A 23660-nucleotide genomic window follows, 5' to 3' on the forward strand; every position below is an offset into this window, starting at 1 on the left:
TGAAGTGTTCATGACAAATAGGGATGCTGAATTCAGTCCATTCAGAAAATCAAAGCCCAAACTTTTAGAAGTTTGGAAAATCTACACTCTCTTCTGCAGACAACTATCCTCCTTTTGAGACATAGTTTCAGACTTGCTATTGGGTTTTAGTAGAGACTAAATGCCTAAATATGGGCTGAGGGCAAGAGAAATCTCAAATGGATAGTAGAAGAAAGAGTCATAGATGTCAAGTACGGTCTTATAACTACAGAAATGAAAACTGTGATGGCTTGGTTTCTCTGTGTTTTGTGTTTACTTGTATATTCTAACCATTTTCTTCTCTTCCTTCTTCCCATTACTGTACGCTGTCAAAAATTAACTTCACACGCCCTGGCCGGTTTGGCTCAGTGGTTAGAGCGTCAGCCTGCGGTCCGGAGAGACCTGGGTTCGGTTCCCACTAGGGGCACGTACTTCGGTTGCAGTTTGTCCCCGGCCCAGGTTGGTCGTGCGGTGGCAGCCACTTGATGTGTCCCTTTCACATCGATGTTTCTCTCTCTCTATCTCTTCCTCTCTCTCCCTCCCACTCTATCTGTACAAAAAAAATGGAAAAGTGTCCTCGGGTGAGGATAAAAAAAAAAAAAATTAACTTCACAATCAGTCTCTTGATAACATTAGCCAAAGGGTTATTGCCTCTCAGCTCCACTCCCCTTCATTGCCTTGCTTGAAATAATGAAGCTGAATCCTATAAACATTTCTCCTTTGTCAACTGGCATGACATTAAGCTTAGTGGAGGGTGCTGGAAGAAGAGGTTTCTCATCCTGCTTCCTGTGTGCTTTTCCATCTTCTTGCTCCCATGGTTTTCTGATGGTGTACAGAACACACAATGGCACTCACCCCAACATGTTTTAGTGGGCACTCCCGTGAGCATCTTTCCAGGCAATTACACCAGGGCCCCAAGCTGGCTTCCCAGTGATTCAGCAGCACCTCCATGTACAGCCTGTTTGCCAACCTTAGCCTACAGCAGCACCTCAACAAAAATCTTCACCATCCAAAGAAGAAATCCAAGATAAGAAACTAGCTTTGGGGGAGAACTGCACTCTTCCAAATGTTCCTTCTCTTGTGCACTCTGCCAGACTCCTAGGGGTGGTAACTGTTTCCCCTATCTTCCATTCCTGTATACTTTATTTTTTAAAACTTATCTTTATTGTTGGACGTATTACAGATGTCTCCCCTTTCTTCTCACATTGACCCCCTCCTCCCCAATCCCACCCCCCTCCTGTCTTCCCCCACACTATTGTCAGTGTCAATTGGTTATGCATATATTCATAGAAGTTCTTTGGTTTATCTCTTCCCACCTCTTCCCTTTGAGGTTCATCAGTCTGACAACCAATTTGTACTTCTTTCCTTTAAAGAAAAAAATTTTTTTCTTTATTAATTTTAGAGAGAAAGGAAGGGAGAGGGAGAGAGAGATAGAAACATCAATGAGACAGAACATCAACTGGCCACCCACTAAGGATTGGGCCCACAACATGGGCAGGTGCCCTCACCAGGTGACCTCGTGGTGCATGGGTGGACGCTCAATCAGTGAGCGACGCTGGCCAGGCTTGTACCTCTTAATTCCTTCATCTTTTTCACCGAACCCCCAAGCTCCCTCCCATCTGGCAAGCAACAAAAAGTTCTGTGCATCTATGAGTCTGTTTCTGCTCTGCTTGCTCATTTTGTTTGTAGGTTCAATTGTTGATAGATATGTATTTATAGCCATTTTATTGTTCATATTTTTGTTGTTCTTCTCCTTCAAGAAGACCCTTTAACATTTCATATAATATTGGTTTGATGGTGATTAACTCCTTTAGCTTCTTCTCATCTTTTTTTATTTTTTAATTTTTATTTTCCTTATTGACTCTAGAGAAAGTAGAAGGGAGAAAGAGAGAGAGATGGAAACATCGATGAGAGAGAACATCGGTTGGCCGCCTCCTGCATGCCTCCCACTGGGGAATCAGGACCACAACCTGGGCATGTGCCCTGACCAGGAATCAAACTGGCGACCTCTTGGTGCATGGGTCAACACTCAACCACTGAGCCACACCAGCAGGGCTGCAAAACTCTTTATATGGCCATTGATTCTAAATGACAGCTTTGCAAGATAAGAGTAATCTTGGTTGTAGGTCATTGCTTTTCATCACCTTGAATATCTCTTGCCACTCCTTTCTGGCCTGCAAAGCTTCTTTTGAGTAATCAGCTGACAGTCTTATGGGAACTCCTTTGTAGGTAACTAACTGCTTTTCTCTTGCTCCTTTTAAGATTCTCTCTTTGTCTTTAACCTTTGGCATTTTGATGATGATGTGTCTTGGTGTGGACCTCTTTGAGTTCACCTCTCTGTGCTTCCTGGACTTGTATATCTGTTTCCTTCACCAAGTTAGGGAAGTTTTCTGTCATTTTTTCAAATAGCTTTTCAATTTCTTGCTTTCTCTTCTCCTTCTGGCACTTCCAAGATGTGAATATTGGTACACTTTAAGTTGTCCCAGATGCTCCTTACATATCCTCACTTTTTTTGATTCTTTTTCCTTTTTGCTGTTCCGACTTGGTTGATTTTTGCTTCCTTATATTCCAAACCGATGGTTTGCTTCTTGGCTTCACTTACTCTACTATTTTTTTTTTTTTTTTTAATCCTCACCCAAGGACATTTTTCCATCTTTTGTACAGATAGAGTGGGAGGGAGAGAGAGGAAGAGAGAGAGAGAGAGAAACATCGACGTGAAAGGGACACATCGAGTGGCTGCCACCCGCACGACCAACCAGGGCCGGGGACAAACTGCAACCAAAGTACGTGCCCTTAGCGGGAACCGAACCCGGGTCTCTCTGGACCGCAGGCCGACGCTCTAACCACTGAGCCAAACTGGCCAGGGTCACTTACTCTACTATTGATTCCCTGTAAATTATTCTTTATTTCAGTTAGTGCATCCTTCATTTCTGACTGGTCTTTTTTTATGTTGTTGATGTCCTAAGTTCCTTGGAGTTCTCCTTAAGTTCCCTGAAGTTCTCATTCAGTCAAGTTCTTTGAGCATCCTTATAACCAGTGGTTTACTCTGCATCTGATTGATTGCTTATCTCCATTTTGTTTAGTTCTTTTCTTGAAGTTTTGTTCTGTTCTTTCATTTGGGACATGTTTCTTTGTCTCCTCATTTTAGCTGCTTCCTTGTGTTTGCTTCTATGTATTATGTAGAGTTGCTATGTCTCCTAGGCTTTGTAGGGTGGCCTATTATAGTAGGTGTTCTGTAAGAACCAGTGGCACAGCCTCCATGGTCACCCCAGCTGGGCCCTCGAGGCGCACCCCTCATGTGGATTGTACACCCTTCTGTTGTAATTGAGTCTTGATTGCTGTTGGCACGTCAGTGGGTGGGATTTACTCAGGCTGATCAGCTGCAAGGATTGGCTGTGACCACTGACCACTGGCCTCTGTCTTCCTTGGATGACCAGCTGTGCAGGGGCCCACCACACAGAGCAAGACTTATTCAGGAGGGCTCTGGTACCCACTGAGTCCACTTCTTGAGTATGCTGCTTGTGGAAGTGGTGGGTGGTGGTGCTTCAACATGGTCTGAGGCTGTCCACTGGGTGTTCTGGCTCTGGGGCAAGGTCAGCCTCTGCCTGAGTTGTACCCAGGGCCACCAGGCATAAGCTATAAAGTGATCTGCAGATGGCTGCTTCTTGTGCTAGGCATGGAGATGCCCAGGAAAAGCCAAGTTGTGAACCAAGGCTGGCTGCTTCTAGTGCCAAGCCTAGGGCCACTTAGCAAGAGGGATGGGGCTCACTGAGACCAGATGTTGCTTCTTTGAGAGATTTTAGAAAAACCTGAAGCAGGCCCTGGCCGATTTTTCTCAGTGGTTAGAGCGTTGGCCTGCGGTCCGGAGAGACCCGGGTTCGGTTCCCACTAAGGGCACGTACCACGGTTGCATGTACCCGCCCCGGTTGGGTCATGTGGGTGGCAGCCACTCGATGCGTCCCTTTCACATCAATGTATCTCTCTCTCTCTCTCTGTGTCTCTCTCTCTCTCCCTGCCCCTCTCCCTCCCTCCCTCCCACTCTATCTGAACAAAATATCAAAAGATGTCCTCGGGTGAGGATAAAAAAAAAAAGAAAGAAAATTCTGAAGCAGGATCCAAGACAGGTCAATCCTATGGTAAAGTCACTGGAAATAGCTTGTGTGGGCCTGAAAGTCAGGTGGGGCAGGGCCTCAAAGAATCACCAGGGTGGGTAAACAGTATGAGCCAGGTTGCTGGAGTCCCAGATAGGCAGCTGTCTGCTGCCTCAGGGAAGGGCTCATCAAAGAAACAATGGCCTCTGCTAGCATGTCTATCAGGGAGAAAGCTGCCTCTCCAGCCTTCACCCCAATGGCAAACAACTCAGTTCTTCTCCATATGTCTCTGGTGTCTTTTAAGGTGCCTCCCCAATGCTGGGGCCCAGAAGGAGTGAGTCTGAGTAAATCCATGGCACAGGCCCTTTAAGAGGAGCTGCCGGGGATCCAGCAGCCTCAGCCTCCCTCAGCCTCAGCCCCACTGTTTTCCAGCCAGAAGTTATGTGGACTTCTCTTCCTGGCACTGGAACCCTGAGCTGGGGGGCCAGGTGTGGGACAGGGACCCCTCACTCCTCAGAGAGGACCTTCACAGCCAAGATGTCCCTCCTGATTTTTATCTTCTACAGGTGGGTGTGCGACCAGCCTGTCTGCGCCTCCATCCCTCCTACTAGTCTTGAATCTTTAATTTTGTTGTTGCAGGACTTCCATTCAGCTCAACTTCAGGCGGTTCTGAATGATGGTTGTTCTGTAGTTTATTTGTAACTCTGATGTGGTTGTGGGAGGAGGCGATACCGTGTTTACCTCCACGGCCATCTGACTGGAAGTCCATTCCTGTCTACTTTAGAATTATCTTTACCCCTCAGTAGTTAATTCCCTGTTCACATTACTGTGTGGTTTCTGTCTCCTGGCTAGACTTTGACCAATACATATACCGAGAATTACAAACAGTGCAATGACTTCACATAATGAAAAATAAATGGGAAAATGAATGAGAGGTTTAATGCAAAGAAAATACATGGAAAGGCACGTGTTAATCTCTAACTAAAAGGCTATCGTGAACACAAGAAAATATACAGTCCTCCCTCGCCACTTCACACTTCAACTTTCGCGGCTTCACTCTATCGCGGTATTTTTCAAATATAGTATAAAAGACTGCATATAAATAAAGAATCCTATTTCGTGAAAATTCATTTATCGCGGTAGAGTCTGGAACTGATTAACGGCGATAAACAAGGGTCAACTGTATTTTTGCTGTTCAGCACCAGTTACAGTAGCAGCAACTGCAGCAGCAGAATCCCTCATTAACAGAAACTGAAGATCAGAAACATTAGCTTTTATTAATCACAAAGCAGAACCCTTCAGTGAACCCCTATAAGGAGTCTAATGTAAATACTTAGATTTACATAGCTCTGCACTTTATCATCTCATTTTCTATTGCTGTAAACCTACTGGAGAACCAGCTTGCCAGGTTTTTACAGGACAAAGTCCTAAATTAATTTCCTCACCATTAACAAAACAAAAGCTCTTCCTTTCGTTTGCCTGGAATTCTTTTAAAGCTTCACCTTCAATTTTGTCCCCTAGAAATAGAGCATCTCCAAGGACACCAGATGTGCTCTAGTTACATCCAATTAAAACACTGTTATACAGCCCTGGCAAGCAGCAGGAGTCGTGCGGGAGGGAACCAATCGTTTTGTCTCTCTCACATGGATGTTTCTATTCTCTCTCTCTTTCCCTCCCTTCCTACCCCACTATCTAAAAATAAATGGAAAAATATCTATCCTCGGGTGAGGATTAACAAACAAACAAAAAACCACATCCACTGTTATATGATTTAAACAGGAAAAGGGGCTGATGGCCAAATAGAATGATTTATCGGCAAAAGCACTTACTGGGTTGAACCTGTAAAGACTTTCTATGTGAACATTAATCATTATCCTAATATCATCCTACATTTATTAAGCCCTTCAATGAGACTACAAAGCATTAGATGTATTTTCTGCCCCTTAACCCAAACAATTCTTTTATTACTAGATCACCTTTTATAGAGAAGAAAATTTCTGCTCAAAGAGGGTAAATAACTGGCCTAAGGGGCCAAGGCCAGTAGAGGCTAGATATAGGCCTGCTCTTTAAACAGCTTTCTCAGATTTAAACAAATCACTAAGTGGAACTTATTTCTAGAAAGACATGTGCCAGTACCTGGCAAAAATCACTGCAATTATTTCTGGCCTTGCTCTTAACTTTCTGTCCCCATGTGAGGCCTGAAATAGAACCACCTACTTAGAGAAAAATGCTGGTGAGAAGAGAAAGAAGCACAATTAAACCATTTATGCAACTTCATAATTACAAAAATTTAAGTCAGATCATCTTTCTGTCTATACACAAAACAGTAAGGTGGCCTGGTGCTCTTTTCAATGTTAAACACAACAGTCATAATGGTCAAGTTTAACGTTTATAATTTTATTTATTTATTTTATTTTATTTTAGAGAGAGGAAGGCAGAAACATCGATGAGAGAACATCGACTGGCAGCCTCCTGCATGCCCGCCAATGGGGATTGGGCCCGCTACCTGGGCATGTGCTGTGACCTGAAATCGAACTGGCGACCTCTTGGTGCATGGGTCAATGCTCAACCACTGAGCCATACCAGCCAGGCATGTTCATAATTTTTTCAATAGCATAGAAAGATTATAGCACAAAGCTTGATTATTTAAAACAATATTTTCAAATTCAATGGCAATGCTTTAGCCATGAAAATGTAAAGAGGGAGATGAAAAATCATTGTAAAGCTAAAACTGTTGGGGAAATGGGAAGTAACACAGAGCAAACAGGCTAAATGGCACATCTCAGGTTTTGTCAAGGAAGAGAAGAGAAGGTGACCTGGGCCCTGAGGCTAAAGCAACTAGATTGCATTCTTATGTAGGTCCCTTGGCTAAGGCAACTAAATGATTCCATTTTTATTATCAATGAACCTTCCTTGATATTTTTCCAATAATAGGTTAATTACCCCTAGAAGTAACGAAATTTTGCCTAAGATTATAGTCGCCCCACGTGTTGGGAGGCATTTGCAGTTTCCAAGTATTGGTATTTGCAGTTTCCCAGTATTGGTATTTGCAGGCATTTGCAGAGTCCGGTGAATAATGCTAATTTTGACTTCTGTAATCACTGTCACACCCACTATTGTACCGGTTCTCTGAGGGGGGAGAGAGGATGGGGCTTCTGTCTTTAAAATCGGACTAGCAAGAAGAATTGTGGCTGCTGATCCAAGGGGAGACGACGCTCCCCACAGCCCACCAGCAAGAATAAAGCTCTCCTTTACAATTTGGCTGTGCATCTCTGGTTATCTCGCTGACACATTATAACAAGGGTATGTGTGCACTGTGGATACATTCAAAGCTGCTGACTACATTTCTTCCATGCTACAGAAACAAAGCCCCAGATCGACGGGCACACTGGGCACACATCCCGATATGCTTTAGAATAAACAGAAACACGCAACGGCAGAAATCCCCTCCACTGCTGGGGAAGTGTGCCATTGCTCCTGTAGAGCTCCATTCTTCAGACTCCTTACTCAGAACCACATTTCTTTCTTTCAGAGTTCTTTTGTTTTTTTAATTACATATTCAACAAGATTATTCATTCAATAGCTACTGAGCACCTACTATATGCCTGACACTGTTCTAGATGCTGAGCCACAGAAGTGACCAAAACAAAAATATGTCCCTCTCGTAATATTTATCTTCTGGCCCTGGCCAGTTTGGCTCAGCGGTTAGAGCGTCGGCCTTCAGTCCACAGAGACCCGGGTTCGGTTCCCGCTAAGGGCATGTACCTTGGCTGCAGTTTGTCCCCGGCCCTGGTTGGGTCGTATGGGTGGCAGCCACTCGATGTGTCCCTTCACGTCGATGTTTCTCTCTCTCCCTCTCTCTCCTTCCCGCTCTATCTGAATAAAAAAAAATAAAAAAAAGTAAAAATGTCCTCAGGTGAGGATTTAAAAAAATATATATATTTATCTTCTGGTGGGGAAAGTAAGACAAGATAAATAATTAAACTATACAAATTATAAAGTGACAAGTGCCATGGAGAAAATTAAAACAAAGTAGTAGGAGAGAAAAATAGAAAGGATGCAATTTCAGACAAGCTAGAAAAGGCCTCACTGGGAAGGTAGAGAGTGAACTATGAGTATATCTGAGGGAAGGGTTTTCCAGAGAAAATATCTAGTGCTCAGGGCCCAAGAGGGGGGCCCACCCAGTCCATTCTGGAACAGTAGAAAAAACACCAGTAAGCAAAGTTTACAAAGGAAAGAATTAAGAGAAGGTATAGTCAGAGAGATGACAAGGGTATCATATGGCCTTGTGGTGTCTGGTAAGGACTTTGGCTTTTACTTTGAGATGGGAAACCACTGCATGGTTTTGAGCCAAAGAATATGATCTCCATACAGTACCACTCTAGATGTTCTTGAGAATATACTGGAAGGAGCAAACACATGGAAGGAGGGAGACTAATCTGGAAGGTTATTACAGTAACAGTGGTCACACTAAAAGACAGAGGCTCCAATCAGGAGCAGGGCAATGGGAGTGGTAGGAAGTAGTCAGGTTCCAGATCTATTTTTCTGACAAATTAGATAGGGCGGGCAAGAGAAAGAGAGGATAGGGAAAGCAAAACTAGCCTGAGCAACTAAAATAACATTCTAATTAGATGGAGAAGGAGGTTTACTTTTGTTTTGTTTTGTTTTAGCTGGTGCGGGGACACCAGAAGATATAACAAAGAGACAGTTTAGGACACCTCAAAATTGAGATGTCAACTCTAAATGCAAATGCACATTTAAAGCTCTAATTTCCAGTTTCCTTAGTTCTCAACAAACCTCATGGAATTCAACCAATATTACATCTGTTCCTACAAAATGGTCCTTATAACTGGTTAGCATTTACATGTTTACATATTTGTGCATGTCTTTGTGCAAATGAACAAACTAGAACAAATCCACAGGATAGCTAACATATAAAGCATTACTTCAGTTTTGAAAAGGTCTGTAGTGTACACAATGGTTAATTTGAAAATTACCCTTTTTTAAAATGAGCTACCTTTCTTTATTTTTACCATTTTTAAATGTACAGTTCAGCAGCATTAAGCACATTCATACTGTTATACAAACATCATCCATTTCCAGAGCATTTTTCATCTTGCAAAACTGAAACAATGCACCCATTAAAAAGTAACTCCCCCACCCTACCCCATCCCACAGCTGGGCTGGTGTGGCTCAGATGATTGAGCATCCTCCCATGGACTGAGAGGTCCTGGTTCCATTCCAGGTTAGGGCACATGCCAGAGTTGCGAACTCAATCCCCAGTAGGGGGCATGCAGGAAGCAGCCAATCAATGTATCTCTCTCACATCCATGTTTCTATCTCTCTCTCCCTTCCTCTCTCTCCAAAAAAGTCAATAAAACATTTATTTAAAAAAATTAAAAGAAAAAAAATAATAACTCCCCAGCCCAGGCAGTGTGGCTCATTTGATAGAACATCATTCCATACACCAGGAGGTCCCAGTTCCATTCCAGGTCAGGGCACCTGTCCAGGTTTCAGGCTCAATCCCCAGTAGTGGGGATGCAGGAGGCAGCCAATCAGGGTTTCCCTCTCTCCATGAAATCAATAAAAACATACAGTAATTCCCCATTCCCCCCTTCTCCCAACTCTTGACAACCACCATTCTACCTTCTCTCTCCATGAATTTGACTACTTATGTACAGTACTGTACCTCATATAAATGGAACAATATAAGTGGAATCAGTACTGTCCTTCTGTGATTGACTCATTTCACTTATAGTATAATGTCTTCCAGGTTCACTCATGTTGACGCATGTGTTAGAATTTTCTTTTTAAGGATGAAAAACACTCCATGGTATGTATATGTCACATTTTGTTTATCCATACATCTGTTGATGGGCACATAGGCTGCTTCCACCTTTAGGCTATTGTGAATAATGTGGCTGTGAACATGGGTGGACAAAAATATTAGAGTCCCTGCTTTCAATTATTTTGAGTCTATACCAGAAGAGGAAATGCTGAATCATACAGAAAATCTTTTAATTTTTGTGTGGAAATGCCATACTGTTTCCCATAGAGGCTGCATCAACAGTGCACAAGGGTTCTAATTTCTCCACATTATTATTATTTTGATCCTCACCTGAGAATATTTTTCCATTTATTTTCAGACAGAGTGGGAGGGAGAGAGAGAGAAAAAAAAATATATTGACGTGAGGGAAACACATTGACTGGTTGCCTCCCACACAACCGCGACCAGGGCTGAAGATGAACTGCTACCGAGTTACGTGTTCTGGACTGGAACTGAACCTGCGACTCACTGGTCCACAGGTCGATGCTCTAACCACTGAACCAAACCAGCCAGGGCTCCATATTATTTTTTTAAATTTATTTTCTCTATTGATTTTAGAGAGAGAGAAAGGGAAAGGGAGAGAGAGATAGAAACATCAATGAGAGAGAACATTGATTGGCCACCTACTGCATGCCCCCCCACTGGGGATTTGGCCCACAACCTGGGCATGTGCCCTGACTGGGAATTGAACCAGAAACACCTCAGTCTAAGGACCAAGCTCTAATTGCTAAGCCAAACCAGCCAGGGCTAACTTTATTTTTTTTCAAGATTGTTTTGGTTATTTGGGGTCCTCTGAGATGAGTTTTAGGATAGATTTTTCTATTTAAACAAAAAGGGTGGTTGGGATTTTGAGGAAAAGAATATCATCTTTTTAAAAAGCACTTTAAATCTTCCTACCAGTAACTGACATTTCACTGCTATTTTGTATGTTCCTGGAAGCTCATACTTGTAGTAATCATTTGTAGATATCCTCTAATCCACACCCCAGAACTTTCCGCAAGGAATTAATCCTTTAACAGTATAAAAAGCGTATAGCCCTGGCCAGTTTGGCTTAGTGGTTATAGTGTCGGCCTGCAGACCTAAGCGTCACAGGTTTGATTTCCGGTCAAGGGCACATACCTGGATTGCTCTCGCTCTCTCTCTCTCTCTCTTTCTCTCTCTCTCTCTCTCCCTTCCACTCTCTAAGAAAATCAATGGAAAAATATCTTTAGGTGAGGATTAACGAAAAAAAATTATAAAAATGAAATAAAAAGTATATAAAAGTTAATCATTATTATTCAAATTTCTCCTTTAAAACATTACGATGAGAGCCCTGGCCGGTTTGGCTCAGCGGTTAGAGCGTCGGCCTGCGGTCCAGAGAGACCCGGGTTCAGTTCCCGCTAAGGGCACGTACCTCGGTTGCAGTTTGTCCCCGGCCCTGGTTGGTCGTGCGGGTGGCAACCACTCGATGTGTCCTTTCACATCGATGTTTCTCTCTCTCTCTCTTCCTCTCTCTCCCTCCCGCTCTGTCTGAACAAAAAATGCAAAAATGTCCTCGGGTGAGGATAAAATAAATAAATAAATAAATAAATAAAACATTACGATGAGAGCCCTAAAATATATGAAGCAAAAATTAACTGAACTGATGCCCTGGCCAGGTGGCTCAACTGATTAGAGAGTCATCCAGTATACCAAAATGTGAGTTTGATCCCTGGTAGGGGCACATACAGGAGGCAACAGATATCTTACATCTCTCTCTCCAATCAATAAAAAACAAATAAACATATCCTCTGGTGAGATTATAAAAAGAAAATCATCTGAGAAACAGATAATTCAATAATGATTGTTGGAGACTTCAATATCCTACTTTCAATAGTAAATAGAACTAGACAGAATACCCACAAGGAATAGAAGATGTGAACAACACTATAAACCAAACAGACCTAACAGACATTTTAAAGAAAACTCCACCCAACAACAACAGAATATACATTTTTCTCAAGTACACATGGAACATTCTCCAAGACAAACCATATGTTAGGCCATAAAACAAGCCTAATTACATTTAAAAGGATTTCAATCATACAAAATATGTTCTCCAAACCACAATGGAATGATTAGAAAATTACAACAGTGAGTAGTTTGTAAAACTCACAAATATGTGGAAATTGACAACTCACTCAATAGGGCAAAGAAAATTAGAAAATACTTTGAGATGAATGAAATGAAAACACAACGCACCAAAACTAAGAGATGCAGCTAACACAGTGCATAGACGGAAATTTATAACTGTAAACACCTACATCAAAAGTGGGAGGAAATCACAAATCAGTAACATAACCTTCTACCTTAAGGAACTAGAAAAGTACAAACTAAACCCAAAGCAAGCAGAAGGAAGAAAATAATGTAGATTAGAGTGAAACAGAGAAAACTCAACAAAACCAAAAGTTGGTTCTTTGAAAAGATCAATAAAATTGACAAACTGTACCTAGACTGATCAAGGAAAAGATGACTTAAATTACTAACTTTAGGAATAAAAGGGAGACATTAACACTAATCTTACAGAAATAAAATGGTTTATAAGGGGATACTAAGACCAATGGTAATATCAATAAATTATATATAACCTAGATGAAATAGACAAATTCCTAGAAAAAAAAATACTGAAACTTATTCAAGAAGAAAACATTAGGATGAAAAATTCCAAGATAAATGGAGTTCCTTCAAACTTACCTGTATAGAATCCAAGGATTTCATTCCTTATAATAAGGTATAAGCAGGCAAATCTTTTGTTGAATTGACCACTTGCTTCACTGGACACCCTTGTGCCCAACCCTCCTTTTTATTTATTTTTTAACATTTTTTTCTTTTTTCCTTTTTTATCCTCACCTGAGGACATTTTTTGTGTGTTTTGTTTGTTTTTTTGTTCAGATAGAGTGGGAGGGGGAGAGCGAGAGAGAGAAACATCGATGTGAAAGGGACACATTGCGTGGTTGCCATCCGCATGACCCAAACAGGGCCGGGGACAAACTGCAACCAAGGTACATGCCCTTAGCGGGAACTGAAATCTCTGGTCCGCAGGCCAACGCTCCAACAGCTGAGCCAAACTGGCCAGGGCTAACATTTTTTTCTTTATTGATTTTAGAGAGAGAAGAAGGGAGAGGGAGAGAGAGAAAACATCAATTGGCCGCCTCCTGCATGCCCCTCACTGAGGACTTGGCCCACAACCTGGGCATGTGCCCTGACTGGGAATTGAACCGGCAACCTCTTGGTGCATGAGTCAATACTCAATCACTCAGCCACACCAGCCGGCCCACTCCTCCTTTAAAGCCCATCTTTTCTTACTCCAGCTATATCTGCAGCATCCAGCCGCACATAAGTATGGTTTGGCTGTACTTTATCTCAACCACATCAGACTCTTCTGCCCCACACCATCTCTGATGCCAAAGACAAGACATCTGTACACTGCACTGCACAAGTGCAGACCAGAAGTATAACAGTGAACCAACAAGAGATGACAAATGAACAAACACTACCCAATTCTCTTACTCAGGTGGAAAGTTCTAAGACACGGTTCCTCAAAAAATCCCAACAGAATTAAGACCCCATTGTCCACAGAAGTGCCTAATTTAGAAACACCTCATTGTATTGGCTTTTCCTCTTTCCAATTTCACTTTTCCCACGTTTCCTGGGATCGCTTCTCAAAATAAGCTACCTACATGCAAAGCCCTTGCCTCAGCCTGGATTTTCTCCCAGAAAGCAGTGCCTAAGAAAGGCACTGAAACAGGTCTGTTGCCCTGGCCAATTTAGCTCAGCAGTTAAAGAGTGTCAACCATGGACCAAGGAATCGCAGGTTTGATTCTGGTCAAGGGCATGTACCTCAGTTGTGGTTTGGTCCCTGGCCCTGGTCGGGGTTATGTGGAAGGCAACCAGTCAAAGTGACTCTCTCACATCAATGCTTCTCTCTTTCTTTCTCTCTCTCTCCCCTCCTCCCCTTCCCACTTTATCTGAAGATAAATGGAAGAAAAGTATCCTCGAGTGAGGATTAAAAAACAACAACAGGTCTGTTCCTTCAAAATGCTTTTCTGATGCTTAGTTAGCACTTAAGATCCCCTGTGATATGACATATTGTAGTAGAAAAGGCAGAAAACTTCTTGACAGACTAGGTTCAACTTTGAGTTCCATTATTAACTTAACTTCAACTTCTTCAAATGAAAAATGGATATACTGTTATACATTCAAAAGAGCTTTACAAACTCTAATGTTTTATAAATGAAAATTATCCTTTTATTAATGAGATGTGAACAATCTGTTCAAGTCTAGAGTCAGGTAAAAATGCAAGATCAATTTACAGTAGTTATTTGTGAATATTAGTTCTGTGAGTAAAACTTCCTGTCTCTGATACGGTGTGGCTGTATCTACAATGTATTCTTAGAAATACAATGTATTCTTAGAAAGGAGAATATATTTATATATTACTTATGGAATTATAAATAAAATATTTTATATCTACATATGGCTTTTAGCATAATGTGGAGTTTCATTCCACAAAAAGATTATTATAAAAACAAAGTTATGGTTAAAAAATTGTATCAGGCCCTGGCCGATTTGGCTCAGCGGTTAGAGCGTCGGCCTGCGGTCTGGAGAGACCCGGGTTCGGTTCCCACTAAGGGCACGTATCTCGGTTGCAGTTTGTCCCCGGTCCTAACTGGGTCATGTGGGTGGCACCACTCAATGTGTCCCTTTCACATCAATGTTTCTCTCTCTCTCTCTCCCTCCCACTCTATCTGAACAAAATATCAAAAAATGTCCTTGGGTGAGGATAAAAAAAAATTGTATTAGAATTATGAATCAATCAAAGCTCAGGAAGAAGCTATTTTGTCACCTACTCTGATACAAAACTACAATAGAAATTGAAATAAAATGTCTCAGGATAATTAAATGCTTTGCTTAGATAAAGGTTTTTAAACTCAGTCCATGAGCTGGTTTCACGGGAGTCCTAAACACCCTAGGAGTACATGTAACATGTTGGGTTAATGAGTATATTAGTATTTTTCTGAGAAGTCTTTTGTTTTTAACATAAAATCATACACCAAAAAAACTTTAAGAAACATAAGGGGTTGGTATTTTACTGATGTGTCTCCTACGTGAAACTCATAGCTGGGAAGTAAAGAAAAAAACTAAAAAGCTATTTCCAGAATTTGGGGAGGAGGGAGAAAAAGGAAATCTTGCAGTGTCTATATCTAGGAACACAGCAAGCAGCTTTATGCTTGGACTTCAGTTATGTTATAATGCCAGCTTATGGGCTGATTGTAAATGCTGCTTACTCTAACATTACAGATTTATTTTCTGGCCCTGGCCGGTTTGGCTCAGTGGTTGGAGCATTGGCCTGCGGACCAGAGAGTCCCAGGTTCGGTTCCCGCTAGGGGCACATACCAAAAACAAAAAAAACAGATTTATTTTCTGTTAATATTTCACATTTTTGATAGCTTAAATTTTGTCTAATGTTAAATTGACTGCATTGTATCTGCTGATACAAGAGACAGTTTGAAACACCTAGTTTATCTCTTCTTTGTCAAGATATTCTAACATAGCAGTGTTACTGTTTCACTGCTGGTATGACCTGAGGGATTGATATCACATCATATCCAGAACAGTTATCATAATAAGTCACCTACTTTGATCACAATGGCAACTAACAGTAAAAGTGCCACTTGAGGAGCAGTTAGTGTACTGCATAGCCTCCATGGTAGCTCAGAAGTTTATCCCACAAGTAATTTGTGGTTAAGTGTTGGTAAACCTTCACTGTAATGGAAACAGCACCAATATAAAATCAGGAACCATCTAGTTTTATATGCTTCGGAAATTACATTAACTCCATGTCCCACCAGCCCTGTATCTTTGTCCAGAATCCTCTCTTGCCTCTCAGCTCTGACATTATCCAATTGTAGCCAGATTTCACCTCACTTTCATCAAAATAAATACACTAATAAGATCCAAAAATTGTCCCCATCACCAAAAACTTTAATCCTTGTGTACTTATAAGAAAGTTAATGAGTCCCTGGCTGGTTTGGCTCAGCGGTTAGAGCATCGGCCCATGGACCAATGAGTCGCGGGTTCGATTCTGGTCAAGGACACGTATCTCAGTTGTAATTAATCCCCGGCCCTGGTTGGGCTCATATGGGAGGCAACCAGTCTGTGTGTCTCTTTCACATGGATGTTCTCTCCTTCCCTCCCACTCTATCTGAAGATCAATAGGAAAATATCCTCAGGTGAGGATTAAAAAAAAAAAAAGAAAGGTAGTAAGGATTGTGAATGATATATTAGTAATTGCATTACAATTATTGTGCTTTAAACCTAAGAATAGATTATTAAGCTCTCTTAATAAAGGGAAACCAAGAATATTAAATTAAGCTTTCTTAAAAAGAAATACCTGCCAACTAAAAAACTTTTTTTTTAAAAATTTTTTCTTTATTGATTTTACAGAGAAAGGAAGGGAGAGGAAGAAAGAGAAAACATCGATTGGCCACCTCCTGCATGCCCCTCACTGGGGATTTGGGCATGTGCTCTGACAGGGAATCAAACCAGCAACCTGTTGGTGCATGGGTTGATGTTCAATCAGTGAGCCACACCAATGGGCTAAAAGACTTCTTTATATCATGCAAATTAACTCAGGCCTAGAATCTTTTATTTTATTTATTTATTTATTTATTTATTTATTTATTTATTTATTTATTTATTTATTTTTATCCTCACCCGAGGACATTTTTCCATTTTTTGTTCAGATAGAGCTGGAGGGAGAGAGAGGAAGAGAGAGAGAAACATCGATGTGAAGGGACACATCAAGTGGCTGCCACCCGCACGACCAACCAGGGCCGGGGACAAACTGCAACCGAGGTACGTGCCCTTAGCGGGAACCGAACCCAGGTCTCTCTGTACTGCAGGCCGGCGCTCCAACCGCTGAGCCAAACTGGCCAGGGCAGGCCTAAAATCTTTTAAATGTCTTAATTCTGTCAATGTATTGCATTTGTAATGACTATGGAATTGGGCATTACACTGAATTCCTCCCAGATCCAAATAATACTAGATTATCAAATAATAAAGTTACAAATTTAAAATGCTAATGAATGTTACAGCTTTATTTAATAATTCAGAAAGTGGCCCTGGCCAGTTTGGCTCAGCGGTTGAGTGTACCAAAAAAAATAAAATTCAGAAAATGTTTCAGGAAGACTGTGAACATGAATTTTAATTGGACTATACCAAACATACATGTAGTATCAGAAGGTCTCCAACAATAACTAATATGCCACGAAACTTGTCTTTTGGAATTATTGCACATTGCTACTCTGCCAACTGTCTTTCGCACTAGATGCCATAAAATATCAAGTAGTTATTTGAGCTTAACTCACATATTTTGGTTAGAAGAGTTACTCTGAGAATCAAAATTGACAATGTAAATAAAAATAGAAAGCCCATACAATAATGGAATTATTATGGATGGGATTAGTAGCTTTGTTAGACTGAAAACTCATGTCTCAAGCATCTTTATTTACCAAATGTCACATCTTAGTCACATTATACTTCAATAATTAAGACCCCAACCAAAATCCAGTCCATAAGATGTTAATGTAAGATGTTTATTAGTGTAATTTAATTAGCACAATGATCACATTAAGATGTCCCAATATACAAACTGTTGAAGTCTAAAATCACAAAAAATATAAACTTAGGTGCATGAACAAAGTTATAAAAATACCTAAAAACAAAGTTCTACATCTTCAACATTGGGGAAGAGGAAGGAGAGGGGAGGAAAAAGAAGGGGAGGGAAAGAGAGGAGATTGATTTTGATTACATATAAGAAACATCACATTTCAACAGAGCAATACTGAGCAGCCTGGTCATCTTAGCAGTGAAACACTGGGCCACTCAGGTGTGACCATCATGGCAACACAGCATTTCATTATAGGACTGGCTACTTCATATAAAGCTATATGTAAAACATAAAATTTATTTCTTTGAAAATGAAACATCCAAGTGAAATGGTGAGCTAACAGTATATACCAAAATTTTAGCTGGCTGTTAGTAGAAAATTTCAATTTTATATATTAAAAAAAAAAAAAAAAATACTTGGGAAAAAATAAATTTCAAACAAAAACATAAAATGGAAATAAAAGTGAAACAAATCAACATCAACGATGAGGTGTGAATGTGTGCCTATGACCACTGCCACAGTAGAGTTGTACCCAGGCTTCTCCAACCACCTGTCACTTACATAAACTGCAGAAACTGGTTAGAAGTGATAGAAAGATGCCAAACATAGTTTTAAAAAGTTAGCACTACCAGTTGTAAAAAGTTTTCTGACCAAAAACAAAACACATACACACAAGAAAACATACTCAGTAGCTATACACAAACAGGAAAGAAGATATGTTTTAAATGTATTTGATGGTGTAGTTCCTATGGTAACATTTTCCATATCTAATCAACTGCTTAGAAGGTAAGCATAAAGCTCTTCCCTTTAAAATGTGCTTCCCTTTATGTGCCTTCTCTCCAAAAACCATGAAAGAAACTCCTGGCAGAGAAACCAACCGACGTGACCAGATCCTCACGACCAGAAAAGGGAATGCTTCCTAAATTCCAGAAGTCACTGCAGGCACTCAGTTTAAACTTTCATATTTTCATTTTACCATCTCAAAGGCAGTTCTGCATAAGAGGATCTAAACAATGTACATCTCAAACTCTTCTTCAGAACACAGTAACTATTACTTATTTTAATCTGAAATAATCAGTTTCCTGGTGATTATAAAAACCTGCACAGTCAATAAGAGGATAAAAACATTTAAAAAGTATTTCACATTCCAGATCTTAAACCAGAACTCCTCTAAGATTTCAAAACATGGCCCATGTTTTACATTCTATTTCTCAAAGTCTAATCACAGCTTATCATTTGAAAAGTTCCACCGTACTTATCCCAAATGGTTCCAGATTTTTTAGCTATTAGTTTGGAAAAATGAGAAATGAAAATAAGAAAGTCTCATTAGACAATCCTCTGAATGTGTGAATACAGATGCTAATGTTCATGGTGAAGGACTTAACATATAGGTCTTCATGGGTGACCCACCAATCCCCTGGTATGCTGCATAAAGGCACCTTCAGAGTTCAAAGGGATACTAATCCTGAACAGAGATTGAGTCCAATCAGATAATGACTTCATTAGTAACCTGATAAATTGTTGTCCTTCAATGTGTTGCCATTTAGTTTCATCTTGTATTGTTACAGGAAAAATTCTTCTCTAGTACCAACATCCCAGTATTCTAACAATACTAGATTCCATTTTCTTTAAATTCTCAATTCTTATTTTGATAGTTCATGTTAAGAAAGTAATTTTGGTTATAAAATTCCACACACAATAATAAGTTGTTAAATTTTCAGGAGAATCTAAGCCTGGACAAATAATTTCATAATAGAAACAATTTTGGCCCAACCTGCAACTAACAAAGGATGATTTAATTTGAGGAAATATTCATAGTTTCATCAGTTACTCTAAATTAGGAAACTTTAAATTAAAATAGTGATCATTACTTAGATTTTAGTAAGGTGGACAGAAACATAGGTAGCCTGAAAGATTACCCTTCCCTAAAAGCAAGCTCACAGAGGGAGAGGAAGAGAGGAAAAGGAAGGTTCACTGCAGTACTGGTGGACTCAATCCCTTTATGAAAGCACATGTTCTCATATGGTGTTACCATATCCTGATTCATGTGGAAGATCTGAAAACCCAATGAAAAACACCAACTAAAAATGTTTAAAGAAAAGAAAAATATGAGATCAAATTAAATGATAAAATGAGTTTAAAAAGAGAACAAGAAATAAAAAACATTGAACGACCTTTATGTAAATATTAAAATTAAAAAGAATCCATCCTGTACTTTGTGCTCACAAAGGGGAAGGAGGTTCCATCAAGCCCTGCAGAGTACAAGAGGAAGCAGGTGGTTTGCTCAGGCATCAGCAGAGAGAGGCCCCGAAGAACTACCCTCAGCTTCTTCTATATCGTGTCCAGGGAGGAAAAGCAAAGCTCTGCAAAATGCTGAAGGTTTTAGAAGTGTAACGGTGCTTAGGAAAGATCACTGGCCTGGTGTTGCCGCAGCCCCAGTGTTGAGAGACACTCTAGGCTTCTAGGAGGAGAAAAATAGAAAGGGAGGAAGAAGTAGGAAGGGGAAGGAAGGGGCAGAAAAGCAGAGGTCATTCATTAGTAAACAGCAAGTTCAACACAGCAAGATGCTCATAAACCATTTATATGCTATCAGTGGGGCTGAGCTGCTCTTAGGACTAGAGATAACATTGTGAAGGAAACAGAAATGGGAATTTTCAAAATGGCACCAGTTAGTGATGGCCAAATTAGAATGATGTCACCACATGCTCCAAAAACATGCACTCTTCGTTCCCTTCCCACTCCTTCCCACCCCCAATGAAACATGCATATTTTCAGAAAAGCAACTGCTTTAATACAGTCAAATGTCAAATTCAGAATGCAAACATATTCCCAATGTATTCTACCCAAGGGTGGAGAAATAAAGTGTCCAAGAGCAGAAATACCTGCTCTCATGATCAGCAGGGTTCTTTTTTGCAATCAGGGAACTAAAAGTCTTAGAACAGTAAGAGCTATACTGTATGTTTTCCCTGTTCTTTTCTCCTGCCCTATTATGAATGGCAGTGGGAAGCAATTGCTACATAAAGTCCTAGTCTCTTCTGGTCATACTTGACTTGACATACTGCTGAAGAAACATACTCTAGTTTTGATAATTTATTTATTTCCCAGATGAAAGTGGCATCCACTCTCTCACAAGCTAATCAAATCAATTCCCTCTAACTATCTCCCTTTTTTTTTTCATTTATTCATTTTTTCTTTTCTTTTTTTTTATTTTATTTTTTTTTTTTTTTATTTTTTATCCTCACCCGAGGATATTTTTCCATTTTTTGTACAGATAGAGTGGGAGGGAGAGAGAGGAAGAGAGAGAGAGAGAGAGAAACATCGACGTGAAGGGACACATCGAGTGGCTGCCACCCACACGACCAACCAGGGCCGGGGACAAACTGCAACCGAAGTACGTGCCCTTAGTGGGAACCGAACCCGGGTCTCTCTGGACCGCAGGCCGACGCTCTAACCACTGAGCCAAACCGGCCAGGGCCATTTATTCATTTTTAAAAGTTCATGTTCAAGCTACTTCTCCTTTAATCACAGAGATATTTCCACAAATGTTTTCTTAAAACCAAATTATATAGACAGCTTTGCTTTCAAAGCAGTCCCAGAAACAGTGAAAACCACATATTATAACTACAAATATCAAAGAAATACAAAAATTTCCTTTCACAAAACTGGAAAATACAGCGACACCTCTGGCTGCTTCTTGCTATTAAAGAGTTCCTAATTCATGAGTTGCTAATAAGGATGTTAATGTCGCTGGGTAAAACTGGCAGTCTAGTCATCAATATGAATAGAACCTAGTCATCAATATATCTGAGGTACAAAGATATATATACAACATTTCTGAAGGACATAGAATAAAGACTAAAGCCTGGAATAATCACTATTGCTAACAAAGGCTTTTTGGAAGCCTTAGCAACTGAGAGATCCTATAGTGACTAAAGGGAAGGCTTCTCAAGGCTGAGGTATGCATCCAAGACAAGAAACACAGACATGGTCCATGCTAGTGTTTGCCTCTTAGGGTAATGGAAACCAAATGCTATGCCCCAGTTAAGAAGTGCACACACTGTGGCAGAGAACAATGTGCTTGATCATTAGAAGACTATTTATTTGGGTCAACGGTGTCAGCCTGATCATAACTGCAAATTAAATAGTTATATATAAAAATCCAACATGAGTTCCTATCAACTACCTAAGACAAGATTTACATAGTACATCCCTATGGCACCTGCTACTGCTTTGAGAGTTTTGCCCACTACAAATACACTTGGGGCAGGAGTTCGTGCTAATTTTGAGGAGGGAACCACAGGAACTCAGTGCTAGCTGGTAAAATATCAAAGCCCTAGCAACAAGCTAGGAATTAAAGTCAGAGACAGATTTCAAAAGTAACAGTTAAGGGGCCCTGGCCAGTTTGGCTCAGCGGTTAGAGCGTCGGCCTGCGGTCCTGAGAGACCCGGGTTCGGTTCCCGCTAAGGGCACGTACTTCGGTTGCAGTTTGTCCCCGGCCCTGGTTGGTCGTGCGGGTGGCAGCCACTCGATGTGTCCCTTCACGTCGATGTTTCTCTCTCTCTCTCCCTTCCTCTCTCTCCCTCCCACTCTATCTGTACAAAAAATGGAAAAAAAAAATATCCTCGGGTGAGGATAAAAACAAAAAAAAGTAACAGTTAAGGGGAAAATAAAGAAAAACAGGATGAGGGCAAAAGAGAAAAGAAAAGAACTTTTAATCTATAGCTCACAGGTTTCCTAACACTGAGCCATGAAAAGCAAACTGAGTGCAGTGTTCATTCAGGGAAGAGACCTGCCTAAAGAGTTGAAATGACCAAAGGCCTCTAATATAAAATATCTTGATGATGGTTATTCTGCCTGTATAAGCATATTTCTGAGATGTATCCAACTCTTATTTGGTACAATTACAACAAATATTCAAAGAATATCAAAGGAAATTCATTCTTCTCTTTCCACTGTTGGAGATCTTATGTGGTAGATGCCCTGGGTTTCAAGATATCCAACAAGCACAGCAATACCCTTAGAAACATAAATAGTCTATATACTTCCATTAACAATCCTCCTCAAAGGAGCTTATCCAGGTGTTTACTATAACTGTTTCACCCACACATTTAGGGAATCCTGGGGATCACTTACCTGTAGTGTCATTCCCTTCTATTCCATGGTCACCATTGGCTAGCACTGCTGGTTTAGGAGATGGAGTACCTGCAACCACCACAAAGAGAATCACCCATTGTGATGAACAAAACCATGAAAAACAGATCCAACTACTGTCTAATTAGTAGAATTTGTGTCACAGCACTAGCTTAAAGCAGATAAAAATCAGTCCAAAATGTAAAGATCCAATAAAAGGAAACCCAGAAACAGAACAAAACTGAGTCATTCATTTCCACAGCCCCCAAACTCTGTTAAGCACTCCCCAGTATAGGAGAGCCCTTACTAACAACAAGCTGAAGTCTTTTCTCTCCTGTAAATTGTCAAAGATAAGCATCCTATTCAATAAAACCTTCATGAAGCACCACTCATTTACTATCTGTGACTCAAACCAACTGCTCCAAGGACAAAGGGCCATTTAAAACAACCCCCACATAAAGGGCACTATCACTGCTCCTGGATCTGAGGATTCCATGGAGATCAACAGCATTTCTGGAAGCAGAGGGCTTGCTTTTGTGTTTTTGTGTGTGTGTGTTTCTGTTTTTTAACTTTAGCTATTCTTATAAAGTGTAGTTGTGTCTCATTCCCTAATAAAGATGTTGGGTGTCTTTTCATGGGTTTATTTGCCATCCTTTTATTTTCTTTGGTGACCTGGTCAGATCTTTTTTTAAAATATTTTTTTCTTTATTGATTTTAGAGAGAGAGGAAGGGAGAGGAGGAGAGAGAAAGAAACACGGATGAGAGAGAACATTGATTGGCCGCCTCCTGCATGGCCCCGATTGGGGATTGGGCCCACAACCTGGGCATGTGCCCTGACCAGGAATTGAACTGGCGACCTCTTGGTGCACGGGTCGAAGTTCAACCAGGGAGCCACACCGGCCGG

General features: G+C 40.6%; 1 protein-coding gene across 18 annotated transcripts in view; it reads right to left on the reverse strand.

The window, feature by feature from the left end:
• Positions 1 to 23660, reverse strand: part of MAP4 (microtubule associated protein 4) — a 163140-nt gene that overhangs the window by 68038 nt on the left and 71442 nt on the right. For all 18 annotated transcript variants that reach the window (XM_036266850.1, XM_036266860.1, XM_036266849.1 and 15 more), the window contains one exon: positions 22760 to 22828. In XM_036266850.1, coding sequence (XP_036122743.1) covers positions 22760 to 22828 — 69 coding nt within the window. The remainder of the gene's footprint in view (positions 1 to 22759; positions 22829 to 23660) is intronic.

This window comes from Molossus molossus, unplaced genomic scaffold (assembly GCF_014108415.1).
Source record: "Molossus molossus isolate mMolMol1 unplaced genomic scaffold, mMolMol1.p scaffold_m16_p_18, whole genome shotgun sequence".
Lineage (NCBI taxonomy): Eukaryota > Metazoa > Chordata > Mammalia > Chiroptera > Molossidae > Molossus > Molossus molossus.